At 40.5% G+C, this 13,130-nt stretch overlaps 1 protein-coding gene across 1 annotated transcript; it reads right to left on the bottom strand.

Moving 5' to 3' along the window:
* Positions 1 to 274: 274 nt before the first annotated feature.
* Positions 275 to 12,768, bottom strand: DCLK3 (doublecortin like kinase 3). Its single transcript, XM_066572218.1, has 4 exons — positions 10,906 to 12,768; positions 2,702 to 2,834; positions 1,626 to 1,793; positions 275 to 671 (listed from the first exon to the last, which is right to left on the bottom strand). Exons 1-4 carry the CDS (start codon positions 12,499 to 12,501, stop codon positions 475 to 477), a joined length of 2,094 nt encoding a protein of 697 aa, XP_066428315.1. The 5' UTR covers positions 12,502 to 12,768; the 3' UTR covers positions 275 to 474.
* Positions 12,769 to 13,130: the final 362 nt, after the last annotated feature.

The raw sequence follows: 13,130 nt of genomic DNA, 5'->3' as shown, positions 1-13,130 counted from the left end.
TCAACAATTTATTTACTTTTTATTCTTCCTTCTCTGTGGCTAGAAGGAATTAGTGAAAAGACTCTTTAAAGAATTAGTGCAAGACGTGTATGCAGACAGCTATTTTGAAAACATTACAAACACAAAACTCCTGGAGGATATCATACAAAAAGGATGAAAGAAGATTCACCACTAGTGTGAGTCACAGAAGCAAAATTTGTAAAAGATGTAAAAGCCCTAATAAGTAATTAAAGAAAAAGAATAGACACCCTCCAGAATTTATCTAGTCCCCGCTGCTTTCAACAGAGAGAAAGCAAGTAACATCAGAGGAGGTGGATGTGAATGTGATCTCTGTCCTTCAGAATCTCAGAATCAAAAAAAAAGGCATGGCAATAGCCACCAACAGCTACACATTAAATTCCCAATTCATTTTGAAAAGAAAACATAAATGATTTGTTAATCAATAAAAAGAAGACAAAATGAGCTTGAAAGATTTCATGTGTCCTCATTAACAACTTCCTTTCGGCGCTGGGCCCGGAAATGGCGCTCGATGTTGATTGTCACTTCCCTCTGCAGATTCCTGCTGTTGGTTTTCCCGGCTGTTCTGATCCAGGGGTGCTGAAGTACCTGACGTGCTGTGTAGCGCTTCTGGGGATCCACTATCAACAGCCTGGTGATGAGGTCTTTTGCTGCTATTATGGAAGAAAGCAAAGGAGAGAGGGGTGAAGCACGGTGGTGTGCAACATGCTCCAGGATGTGCAATCCTGTGCAATGTGCTCTAGCACGACCCTGCTTGAGCAGGGTGTTTGAAACACATCACCCACTGTGGTCACTTCCAACCTTACCATTCTGTGATGGTGACAGTTATACCCACACAAAATGTCCTTCTTGCTTTTTTCATTAGTTTTACCATGGTTTTTTTAACTATCCCCAGGAGCTATTCTAAAAACTGCAGTTAGAGTTAGTGACAGAAAATATTAAATCTCCATGACTGATGTCATTCTCCCCTTCAGAAACAGAGGAGAAAGTGAAGGGAATTTAATCTCAAAAGTGTGCTGGAGGCATCTGGCTGAGTGTTCACATTCACAGGAATGAGCACTGGCTATCTCATCTATTATAAGGCATAAATGTTGTAAAATGCTGTGGAACGAGTCCTTTAAAAGACTGTACAGGGATTAAAGGAGTTCTAGGGTTTCTGATTTTGAAGAGTGCACAAAAGACACTGTACTAGCCTGTGAGAAAGAAAAAACTACTATGTGCAGACCCCACTGTCAATAGGAAATTGACACTGTGTTCTCCAGGACAAGGGTTTCATTCCCAGCTTTTGAGATTTTTTTATAACATTCTTACAATCTAACATAGCCCTTGAGATTATTTTGACACCTTTTTCTGCAGAGACACATACACAAGATGAGGAAAATCCTTGCTTTTGCTTACAGAGGGAGGAATTGAGGACTCCATTAAAGCATGCTGAACTAATATGCAGAAACACAGGCATTGATATACCAGAGTACTAAATTCACATTTAAAGCACAGATTCACACAAGAGAGACCCATAAAACACCCCAAGTTGATGAAGCTCACTTCCCTGAAAAAAGGAAAGAAGACTGCCACTTCTCAGATCTACTGTACGTGCAGAATCTTACCTGCAGAAATATTGTCCCAGTAAGGGGATAGGAACTCGTAGTGACCCAGCTGTATGATCTGAAACAGCTCCTCTTGATCACGGTCCTGACTGCGGAAAGGGGGAAAACCGCAGAGCAGGATGTAAAGGATCACACCAGCTGCCCACATGTCTACTTCGAGGCCATAGCCTAAGGAAGAAGGGACAAACCATGTCCTGTTTTAGAAAGAAAACTCACAACTGCAAAGGAACTGTTTCTTCGAAATAGAATGAAAAAGCAACACAGAACCTCTGCTCAGTTCCTCAAAAAGAAGAGGTGAGCAAAAGAATGAGTGGCTGGTACGCCACGCTTACAAGCTGCCCATTATTAGCTACAGCTCTCACAGAGTCTCTCTTTTCCACAACATGTTTCACAAACACTGTCTCACAAGGCCAGTGTCAACTGGAGACTAATTGAGAAAACAGGGCACGTATTTCTAAAATAGTCACCCTCAGATTCCCTTCAAAAAAGAACTAAGAGTGCCAAGTTTCCATTGAAATTGGATATAACTGGAGATGTGCAACCCAGCTCCACAGAACAAAAGCCAGAAATAGATTTGTTTGAGTCACCAACAAAACTGACTTCTTTCCAGATCTGAATCTTTTTGGAGATGAAATCTTCAAAATTCCTTGTGATGCAAAACATGTTTTGAAATGTTAAATAGTTTTAACATACATGTTCACAATGACTTGGCATCATCAGGGGATTTGGAAAGTTGTTTGGATTACAGTTATGAAATGGGGCTGGCTACTCTTAGGTGATAACATGAACTTTTGGTCATTTTCCCCCCTTCAGCTATTATTATCTATGATATTTTATGGCTTATCTGCTTGGAAGTGAGTGATATATTAGCACAGACACTAATAATGCAAATATAACTGATGTCATGCTCATGTTTGTTAAAAACTAAGAAGTTTCCTTTCCCAAATTACACTGCTAGCCAACCTCCTACCCTGAAAAGATATTTCAGTAGGTTGAAACATTCTGGACTACTTCCATTATTAGAAAGTTCAGCATAATTGAAAGATTTATGACAAATTAAAAATATATACACTCACCCTTCTCAGCAAGTATTTCAGGAGCAACATACGTTGGTGTTCCACAGACAGTAAATATGGGTTTTGTAACCTGCTTAGCAAGGCCGAAATCTGCCAGTTTCAGTGTAGTAGATTTATCTGCATTGTGCTGAACCTATATCCAAACAAAATACATAGATATGTTTAGTCCAGATGCATTTTAAAACAGCAAAATATAAAGGAAGCAGAAAATTAAACAGGAGGGAGTTCTAATAATAGTATTAATAATGGAAACAGTCTTCAGTACATGGCTCTTTTCCCCCCCACACTAAGAGGGTTCATTTATTTAAGAGGATAAGTATTTATTTAAGAGGATAAGCAATTATGGAAAAAAGATAACTTTGCTCTACAAACTCTGGCACACTGCAATTTCCAAGAAATTAATAGAAGGAACACAAAAAATAATTGAGAGTCAATTAAATACTATTATTTCCTCTTGAGAAAATAAACTGTACTTTTTCCCTGGGAAAGCAAAGAAGAATGCTGTGGACTTAAATACAATGAGCCCATGTAAACTGCTGATTTTTTTTTTAGCCCCAGAGAGCAACTAAGTACCACACAACTGCTCAGTCACTCATCCCCCATCTGCCCACAGTGGGATGGGAAGGAGAACCCAAAAAACAGTGGGTTAAGATAAGAACAATTCAATAATTGAAATTATTAAAGTATTATAATAATAATAACAGTAGGAATGGTAACAACTATAATGAGAAGGGGGACAGGGAGAGAGAGTGAGAGCAAGAGAAAGAGAAAGGAATAAAACCCAGGAGAAAAACAAGTGCTGCACAATACAATTGCTCACAGCCCACTGACCCCCAGCTCAGCCTGTCCCCCAGCACAGCCCAGCAGCTCCTGGCCAACTCTCCTCACTTTATTTACTGAGCATAATGTTCCATGGCATGCAATATGCTTTTGGGTCAGCTGCCCTGGCCATGTTCCCTCCCAACTTTTGGTACACCTGTAACCTGGCAGAGAATGTGACACTGAGAATTCCTTGACCTAGGATAAGCAGTGCTGAGCAACAACCAAAACATCAGTGTGTTATTAACATTATTCTCATACAAAATCCAAAGTACAGCACTGTACCAGCTAAAACCAAGACACATGGAAAGTGTATCTCCATCATGCTGGTCTAACAACAAAATACAAACCAACAAAAGCTTTATGTTCTTTCCAAATTACTCTGCTACTCTACCTGCTGCCCTGAAACTAGGTTATTAATGGTCACCACACAGCAAGAGTTATAGAAATAGTTTTGTGCAGAATGACCTTCTAATTGGGCCTTTTCAGCAGTTTTCATCTCCTACATCCACCTGGCAAGTAGTCAAAACACCTTCTCCAATTCTAATTTTGTATCCACTGGTCTTTAGCATTACTTCATAATGCAGTTAATGAAGGGTTATTTTAAGAAACGAAATGTTAATGACATAGACAGTGGGATTGAGCACACCCTCAGCAAGCTGGCAAGCAACACCAGGCTGAGTGATGAGTTTGACATGTCTGGAGGATGGGATGTCATCCAGAGGCACCTGAACAAGCTCAAGAAGGTTGAGCCTTGTGAGGTTCAACAAGGACAAGTGCAGGGTCCTACACCTGAGCTGGAGCAATCCCTGGTATCAATACAGACTGGGTTATTGATTGAGAGCAGCCCTGTGAACAGCAATTTGGAGTAGCTGGTGGATGAAAAACTGGAATGAGCTGGCAATGTGCAGTTGCAGTCCAGAACACCAACGATATCCTGGGCTGCATCCAAAGCAGCATGGCCAGCAGGGCAAGGGAGGTGATTCTGCCTCTCTGCTCCACTGAGACCGCACATGCAGGGCTGCATCAGCTCTGGGGTCCCAGCACAGGAAGGACATGGACCTGTTGGAGTGAGTCCAGGGGAGGGTCAGGGAAGAAGGATGGAGCACCCCTCCTGTGAGGAAAGGCTGCAAGAGTTGTGGTTGTTCAGCCTGAAGAAAAGAAGGTTCCAGACAGACCTTATTGTGGCCTTTCAATAATTAAAGTAAGATGGGGACAGGCTTTTTAGCAGGGCCTGCAGCAATAAGACAAGGGGCAGTAACTTTAAACTGAAGGAGAGTAGATTCAGACTAGACACTAAAAAGTAATATTTTAGGATGAAGATAGCAAAACACCAGAACAGATTGCCCACAGACGCAGTAGATACTCTATCCCTGGGAACATTCAAGTCAGGCTGGACAGGGCTCTGAGCAACCTGGTCTAGTTGAGATGTCCCTGCTCATTACAAGGGCTTGGGCCAGATGACCTTTAAAGGTCTCTTCCAACTCAAATCATTCCAAGATTCCATATTCAAAGGTGAAGTAATAAACAATGCAGCAGTATAATTATATAAATCAGTATGCTTAATACTAGTGACTGACACTCAAATATTCTTTGAGAGGTAAAAAAAAGTAATTCATTTCCTTTAAATGAAAAACTGTTTGTCCCTGGAACTATGGGGAACAGACCAACAGCTAAAATGTCGACAAAAAGGCCAAGTAAACCTGGAGGTGGTTTTGAATGGACAAACTGGAATGTAATGTGACAGGTATACTCTGTGCTTTAATTCCTCATAGTTCATCATCATGGCTTAAGAAAGCCAAGAATTCAGGATGGTCTTTATTACCAGATAACTAAAGGCATAGATGAAAACATTTGCTCTTATACATTACAATTGACTAATCCCCATTAATCATCTTTATAGAAACTGTAAGCACGCATCCAATTTTGATTGAGCAAAATGGGTTTGGACTTCTTAGTGGGTTTTTTTTTCCTTTTCTTCTTTTTAAGAGAAAAAAGTATTGCATTACAAAATAATACAGTAAAGCCTACTAATCCCTTTTAACCTTTTTTTTTTAAAAATGCACAAAACTGGGAGGAGTGACTGATGCCCCAGAATGCTATGTGGCCATTTAGAAGGATCTCAACAGACCTGAGAGACAGGTAGGGCAAAACCTTTTGAAATTTAACAAAGACAAGTGCAGGCTCCAAAACCTGGGCAGGAATAACCCATGCATCAGTACAGGCTGGGGGCTGGCCAGCTGGAAAGCAGCTCTGCAGAGAAGGAGCTGGGGGTCCTGGGGGATGAGAAGTTTTCCATGAACCAGCAGTGCCCTTGTGTACTCTTCTAGTCTTGATTAAGCAAAATATTTTGGCAGGGTTTTTTTGCTGCTCTTCCATGAAAAAATATTTTTCAGTATGAAACTGAAAATAAAGTTTACTACAACCATGCAGTCAAAACTTCTGCAAGAAGAAGCTAAAATGACACAGCCATTTTCTCTATTATATTAGGAAACTATGTGACAATCTTTTGCCATCATGCACTGTGGACACAAACTGACAAAAATGACAAAAAAATTATAAAAGTAACACTTGCTTTGTAGACCATCTATCTATAGAATTTATATTCTACCAATTAGGGGTAATACTAGTAAGATGTTACAAAAATTCACAATTGAAATGCTCAATTTTATATGCAATACAAAAATATGAGCATGAATGTATTTTCCTATTCTATATATATATTTTTTTTATTATATAAAAAAAGCATGTCACATGGAATTTCAACTACCTCCATGCTACTGTACTAAGACAAACAATACTGAAACATTTATATACAATTTTAGAAAACATCAAGGTGGTGGGAAGGGTGGAGAACACAATGGTCTTAATCCCAAAATCTTCAGGAGATTTCTTGCTTTGTTAAATGCACTGCTGCACTTTTTCTTTTCTCAGAATGCCAGACTCCTAATCTCCCATTACAGCACAAGGTGGCAACACAGCACCATCTGTTCTTTCAGGACAAAACCACTGAGCTCCCACTTTACTTAACAAGGGAGCAGGTAGGAACAGCGGGCATGGTGGCTATATTTTCACAACTTTTGACAATCACTTCAGAGACAGCATGTAGCCTGTCAGCAAGCCTGAAAACCTCACCCCAGAACTTCTCAGCAGCTTCACTAACACTGTGCTCAGAACAACTGAGTCAGCTCAAAGAATTCCTTTCATGCCCAACTTCCTACTGTCCAGTCTACCTTTCCATCAGCTGGCATCACCTTGAGCATGCAAGTATGCTTCACTGTAGAAACAAAAGCTTCTCAGATTCTTTTTAATCATTCCCAAGGCCAGACTACTTCCTCATAGCAGTATAACAGAAATGCACAACCTGCTCAAGAGAAATCAAACCTCTGACATCCACGGTCCGTATTCCATGCAATGGTGAGAACAAAGCAGAAATAGTGCTGCCTGCCTATAGACTTAATTGAGGTAAGAAGGACCAGTACACTTCATACACTTTCTACAGACAGCCAACTTAGGCCATACAAATACAGCATCTGGTGGCCTTGGACTAAAGGCAGTCAAGTCAATTGCACACTACTTACTCAAATACAGATGACATGTCAGAATATTAGGATATTGCCTGAGGATTTCTAGCTATGCCAGCCATAAAACAAGAAGATTATAACATAAGGGCAAATTCATCTTCAAAGGGGAAAAAAAAAATCTTTCTCCTTCTATCCTGTCTGTGGATGACTCCCAGTACTTAATGCTCTTGTTTGAGTTCATATTTACCTTGTGAAATCCATCAGTGTGTTTAGATAATGATCTAAGATATAATAGTTCTCTGTCTGCACATGTGTATGGTAGCACATATTCTTCTTATGGACATCATGAAAGCCAGTTAGCCCATCTGACATTTTGTATACAGGAAACAGAAAGAGCTTAAGAAAAATTACTGCTTACACATTTGAGTTTCAGACATCCCCTGCTGCTAGCTAGAAGAATCTCTATGAAAAATCTTACAGAAAATTCTGGAAGTTATGACAGGTAAGTGGTTAAACAGGAGTTTGACTCACATGCACTCAGGAAACTGGCAGTGCTTTGTATGTATGTAAATAGTGTTGGAAAATGGACAGTCCTTTGTATATATGTAAATAGTCTCACAAAGTTCAAAGGCAGAAAGGCTATACTTGAAGTTCTCACACATACATGAAAACTTGCAAGACAGAAAAAGGTGCAGAGGGGCAATCTCAAATGCATAAAAAGCTATAACATTTATGAAGTTGAGTGTTAAAGAATTAGCACATTAGCATGTGAGGGAAATGAACAACGAGATGAGTACACAATGACAAATACAGCCCTCTCCCTTCCCCCTTTATATCTTTTACAGCTACAACATGGAAAAACAACACCACATTTTGGGCATTAATTTCTCACTCATGAGTGAAGAAATGCCAGCAGCTGTAGAATTAAACAACCCCTTACCAAAAAACCTTGCCAGAAAATCTTGCTCCATGAGGTAGCATGAAAGAAGTGACTGGCTTCATTTGTGAGACCAAACACACCACATTGCCCATCCTTGGCAGCAAAGGTTTTCTTGTTGAACACCTCGTCCTAGATGAGGTGATTCGGCTGGCAGATGGGAGGGAGTCGTAGCAGCTGTCTTCACACCAGCTGTCAAACAGATTTTGTTTTTGTAGCGCAAGTCACCACCCTTCTGCCTCACAGCTACGCTGCGAGGAGCCTGATCAATGTGGGCAGACACGGCAGTGAAAGAGGGAGGGGAAAAAGCAGAGAGGATGATGGTGGCCTGGCACAGAAGTTTATAACTAGAGGACAGTTCCATAAGAGAAGCTGAAGTGCAATGAAGTAATAGCTACAGCAGGTTTCCAACTTTCTCTTGTGCCAATAATTTTACAATTTACTAGACATCAAAGAATATTTCTATCTTTTATTCTGTAAGGACAGAAATGGTTTTCCTTCTTTCCCTAGTAGCTTATTTTCATGAAACTTTGGGAAATATTTTTTCCCAGATTGCTACTTTGTAATCTCTTATGGCAATTAACCAGTATGTTTAAAAGTCATTAGGAACAGGGTTAGATTCTCACACAAAGCAGGTTCAGAATAGACATACACATTTCCTTAGTAATATAGACCAAGGATCCTTACTCTTCCACTTCCCATTTTCTTGAAGGGGAAAAACAGTAGATGAAAATTACAAGATCACCCGCCCAAAAGAAGACCCAAAGCAGGACAAAAAAGTCAACAGCCTAAAAGTACATACTTACATTTTGACCTTTGTGTACAAAGTCTAGGTAGACTAATTCAAATTTAAACATCCTTGGTGTAAAAAGAGGTATCCCACAAACAGGAACATCTCTGCAGGATGCTGGAACTTGAAGCACTTTGCTTCATCTCCTCATGCTCCTGCTCCACCAACAGCCAATGAACCCATAAAATTTGTTTCAATGCTGTTTGTTACTGTTCAGCACTGGCTGATGGTAAGATTAGTGGCAGCTCTCCTTCCTACTTTGCTGCCCCAGCCACTCTAAGGAGACAGAGGCAGCACACTAAAAAGACAGAAACCCCAGAATCTTGCTCAAAAGGCCTGTCTTTGTAGGAATACTTATCAGATAGCAGGTGACCTATCCAATACTATCAGGACCTTATAAACTCACCTGGCATGGTTGAATAGACATGCTTTTCAAAAGTATACTTTGTGTACATGGTCTCTAATATTGGTGTGCACAGAAAATTAACAGCAAGTTGAAACTAGAACAGATAAAATTTTATTTCCTGCAGTGTTTAGGTAACACTGTTCTTGCATGGCAGAATACCTACAGTCTGGGAGCTGCTCTGTCCTTCAAAATTGTATTCTGACTTTCAGAATGGGTAACTTGATTATTTCAGAGCTACACAATGCTGCCACTGCCCAGCATTCTCTGTTTTGCACTTCTGTGAACTAATGTGAAAACAACCGTAACAGACCTTTATCTTGCCCTTCTTTGCTTATCTACATCACTGTGATGACTATGTATTATAGAGGGAAATGAAGCATCAGATCTCAGGTGTTTCACTGAGCACTAGCTTATTTTCAGCAAATAGGAAAGAGCAGGACCTGGTTCATAATGGAAAATCAGCTTCTGGAAAAAGCCATGCAGTTCTTTGTGAAGTTTTGTTCAAACTTTGTGCAAACAAAACACAAAAGCAGGGCCTACAAGCCCACTTCTTCCTGCAAACTAGCCAGTTGCATTCACTGCATTCAGAGTTGCATTCATTCTTTTATTTACACAGAAATCACACACCAAAGATTTTCATTAAACTACGCAGGATTCACAGCAGGACCTAATAAAGATGCTATTGCTTTGTTTAAAGGTTTGGGAGCAAACTGTTCCAGCCTGGCCTTATGCAGCCTCTGCATTATCCTTGAGGCTACCCTGCTGCTTTTCTCCAGAAATTCCCACTGATCTCTGTGCAAAATTAATTCTCTTAAAAGCACTGAATGGCCCATAGGACTAAATAATCTATTACTTTTTTTGTTTGGCTAACCTTGAACTTCCAAAAAGTTGATAAAATCCAATTTTTTAGAGGCTGGCAAATACTTGCTATTATCTGTTTATCAGGAAATTTGGAACCCTAATACAAAAGTGTAACACACGCTTAGCAAGGGAGAGTTGTTTACTATTACAGTCCACAATGTGAAGTTCTACAATTGTGAAGTGTCAATACTACAAACACTTCTATGCATATTCACACATGTCAATAACTCTATTGACTTTAGTGCTGCATGCAAAGAATGCAGCCTCAGAAATGTGACGGAAACAAGAATTTTTCTCTTTGGCATGAAGTTACTGTTTGAGCTGACTTTAATGCTGTATTCACCAAAACATTTTACTGTCAGATCATTCAATCAACTGTATAATATTTCTGCTTCTAAGCAAAGAAATTGTCACAAGATAGAAATCACCATATTAGAGGACACTAGTCTGCAAGATATACAAATGCAGTGGACAAAAAGTCCAACAGATAAATAAGATAATTTAGCAATTTTAATAACCTTTAGTCCACAAGGAAGATGCTTTATGATTCATCCTTGGACACCTAAAAGTCAGATGCTAAGTAACAGGTTTGATGTCTAAAAAATACAAATGCTCACTACCCCTGAACATCTGATGATTTTTACTTTAATTCCTTTCTACAACCACTGCTATTTGCAATGCACAGCAGATCTATGTAAAGCAAACTGCAATTGTAATTTCACTCCAAAATTGTATCCATTTTTTTAAAAAGCCCTGCCACAGCACATTATTTCTGTATGGGATTTGCTTAAAACAATTCAAAGAACCGTAATTGGAAGGAAAACAAATTCAATTCCTGCACAAATGCAAATGTTTGACAATACTTACCAAGAGATTCTCTGGTTTGAGGTCCCTGTGGACAATGTTCTTGCTGTGAATATAAACCAGGGCTTCACACAGGTCAGTGATCATGACAGCAGCATCATGCTCTGTGAACTTCACACTTTCTATGATTGCATCAAATAAGTCCCCTCCTGGGACATACTCTAAGATTAAGTAGATCTCAGCTTCTGTCTCATACACCTCAATTAAGCTTACTATATTGGGATGAGAGAGACTCCGAATAATGAGGATTTCACTTTCCATCATGTCCTCCTTCCCCATCAGCTTGGATTTATCAACAATTTTCATTGCATAGATCTGATTGGAATCACAGTGGCGGCATTCCTTCACCACTGCAAAGTTCCCATCCCCAATAGTTCTGCCAATCTCATAGTGTTTTTCCACATCAGTTCTGCTTTTAATGGCGTGCCTCCGGCTTGTGCTTTCCAATCCCTGAGTTTTGTTGTCTTCCTTACTCACTCTGCGCTCCCCTGTTTTTTCTCGTCGAGTCACGTCACTCTCTCTACATGTGCCATTCCCCTCTCTTCTGGCAGCTTCCTCTTTAGCCCTTTGTCCCTCTCTGCCCTCTCTATGTGTTTTAGACATTTTCTCAGCATCTCTCAGAGTGTCTTTCTTTAGCCAACCGCTTTGGTGCATTACACAGCTACTTCCATTATCTTCCTTCACTTCATGAGATAGCTGGAGCCCTTCTACAGCGTTCTTCCTGATTTTTACTACTTCCTTCCCATGGTTTTCATGCTTCTCCACATCCCTTTCTTTCTCAATGTTCCTTTTTTGTTTCTCCAGCCCTTCATTAACAATCCTATGTAGAGGCTTCCACATCCTCCTACTGCCATTATCTTTCCAGCCAACTTCCTCACCCTCCAGACAGGTTTCGGGAGACTTTCGGCTGTTCCTGACTTTTGTATTTCTTTCCACGTGGTACCTCTGACACACATCTGTGTTCAAGTCTCTATTCTCAAATGAGGCCTCTGCCTGCCTTTCTCTCCGTAACTTTTCTCTGGCCTGCCTTTCCTGTTCACATTTCTCACACCTCAACACCTCCTCAGAACTGTCTTCTAAGCCTTCCTCAGGACTCCTCTCATGCTTAAGGTACCTTTCAGATTCTCGTGTTTTTCTAGAAGGCTTCGCTCCATGCTCACCACCCCAGCTCTCTCTAGTCCACTTTTTTTTGGATCTCATTTTTTCCTCTTGCTTTGTCTTGGTTTGACTTTTTCCTTCATGTCCAGCTACCAGCTGGGAAGACAAGCCTTCGCTGCAGTTCTTGGTCATTTCTGTCTCATCAAAGCCACTGTCTACTTTCGAGGCCTTGTCATACAGCCTGCTCTTCAGTTTTTGGGACTGCTCCTCATTCGTCTGAATGGCAGCACTGGCAGCATAAGGATTTTCAGGATAAAGTTCTTGTAATACCACCTCCAGGTCCTTCAAAGTGAGGGGCTCCTTCCCCATAGCTATGAACGCATCACCTTCCCGGAAGAACTCAGATACACTTCGGATCTCTCTACCTCTCAGATTGTAGAGCTTTCTCACACGGTCATTCTTCCAACGAGGAAATCCCAGAGCTTCTGAAATGTCAGCCATCAGCTGTTCAAAGGTCTGCACTGATCTCCTGTTCAGAAGCAAGGTTATCCTCCGGAGCGTGCGTCCCCCGGGCTTCACCACTGTAATTATCCTTGGCTTCACAGGACTGTGCTCTGAATGTATCGTGTGAAAACCATTGTGGGGACTGAAAAATGAGGACCTGTGGCTGCTTTCACCCAAACATGGTTTTTCATAGTTTCCACGACCAACAGGAGGACAAGTCCCATGCAGCTTCCTCTCTTTTGCTTTTGAGCCTGTGTTGCGTGGTGAATGGTCCAACAAGCCTTGGCGTCCTAAGGCAAACAAAAAGCAGAAATATTTATCATTTTGCATCATGAGACCTCTTGCAGCAAGTTTTCTACGTGTCAGTGCGTGTGACCTCAGAGAGTAAGGGTAGGTGACTTCAAGGTTTATAAAGAACTTTTAAATACCACTGAGGAGTATCTCCACATGGTTGCAACTCCGACATTGTCAACTTCGTGAGAAAATCTAAATTCATTTTGTGACAGAGGAAGGTCATTAAAACATAATAATATTGAACAGGAAAAGATATTTCTTCTAAATCCTCACATCTTTCAGAAACCCTCAAAGACTGGCAGGATTGCATCCAGATTGTTTAGTATTCTCTT

Source organism: Molothrus aeneus, chromosome 1 (assembly GCF_037042795.1).
Source record: "Molothrus aeneus isolate 106 chromosome 1, BPBGC_Maene_1.0, whole genome shotgun sequence".
Classification (NCBI taxonomy): Eukaryota; Metazoa; Chordata; class Aves; order Passeriformes; family Icteridae; genus Molothrus; species Molothrus aeneus.
This window is presented reverse-complemented; position numbering and strand designations above follow the sequence as displayed.

Coding starts and splice junctions, on each gene's coding strand:
- DCLK3 (XM_066572218.1), bottom strand. CDS start 12,501: ATGGCTGACATTTCAGAAGCTCTGGGATTTCCTCGTTGGAAGAATGAC. Junction 2,835..10,905: donor TCAAACCAGAGAATCTCTTG/GTAAGTATTGTC, acceptor GTTTGGATATAG/GTTCAGCACAATGCAGATAA. Junction 1,794..2,701: donor TGAAATACTTGCTGAGAAGG/GTGAGTGTATAT, acceptor CTTCTTCCTTAG/GCTATGGCCTCGAAGTAGAC.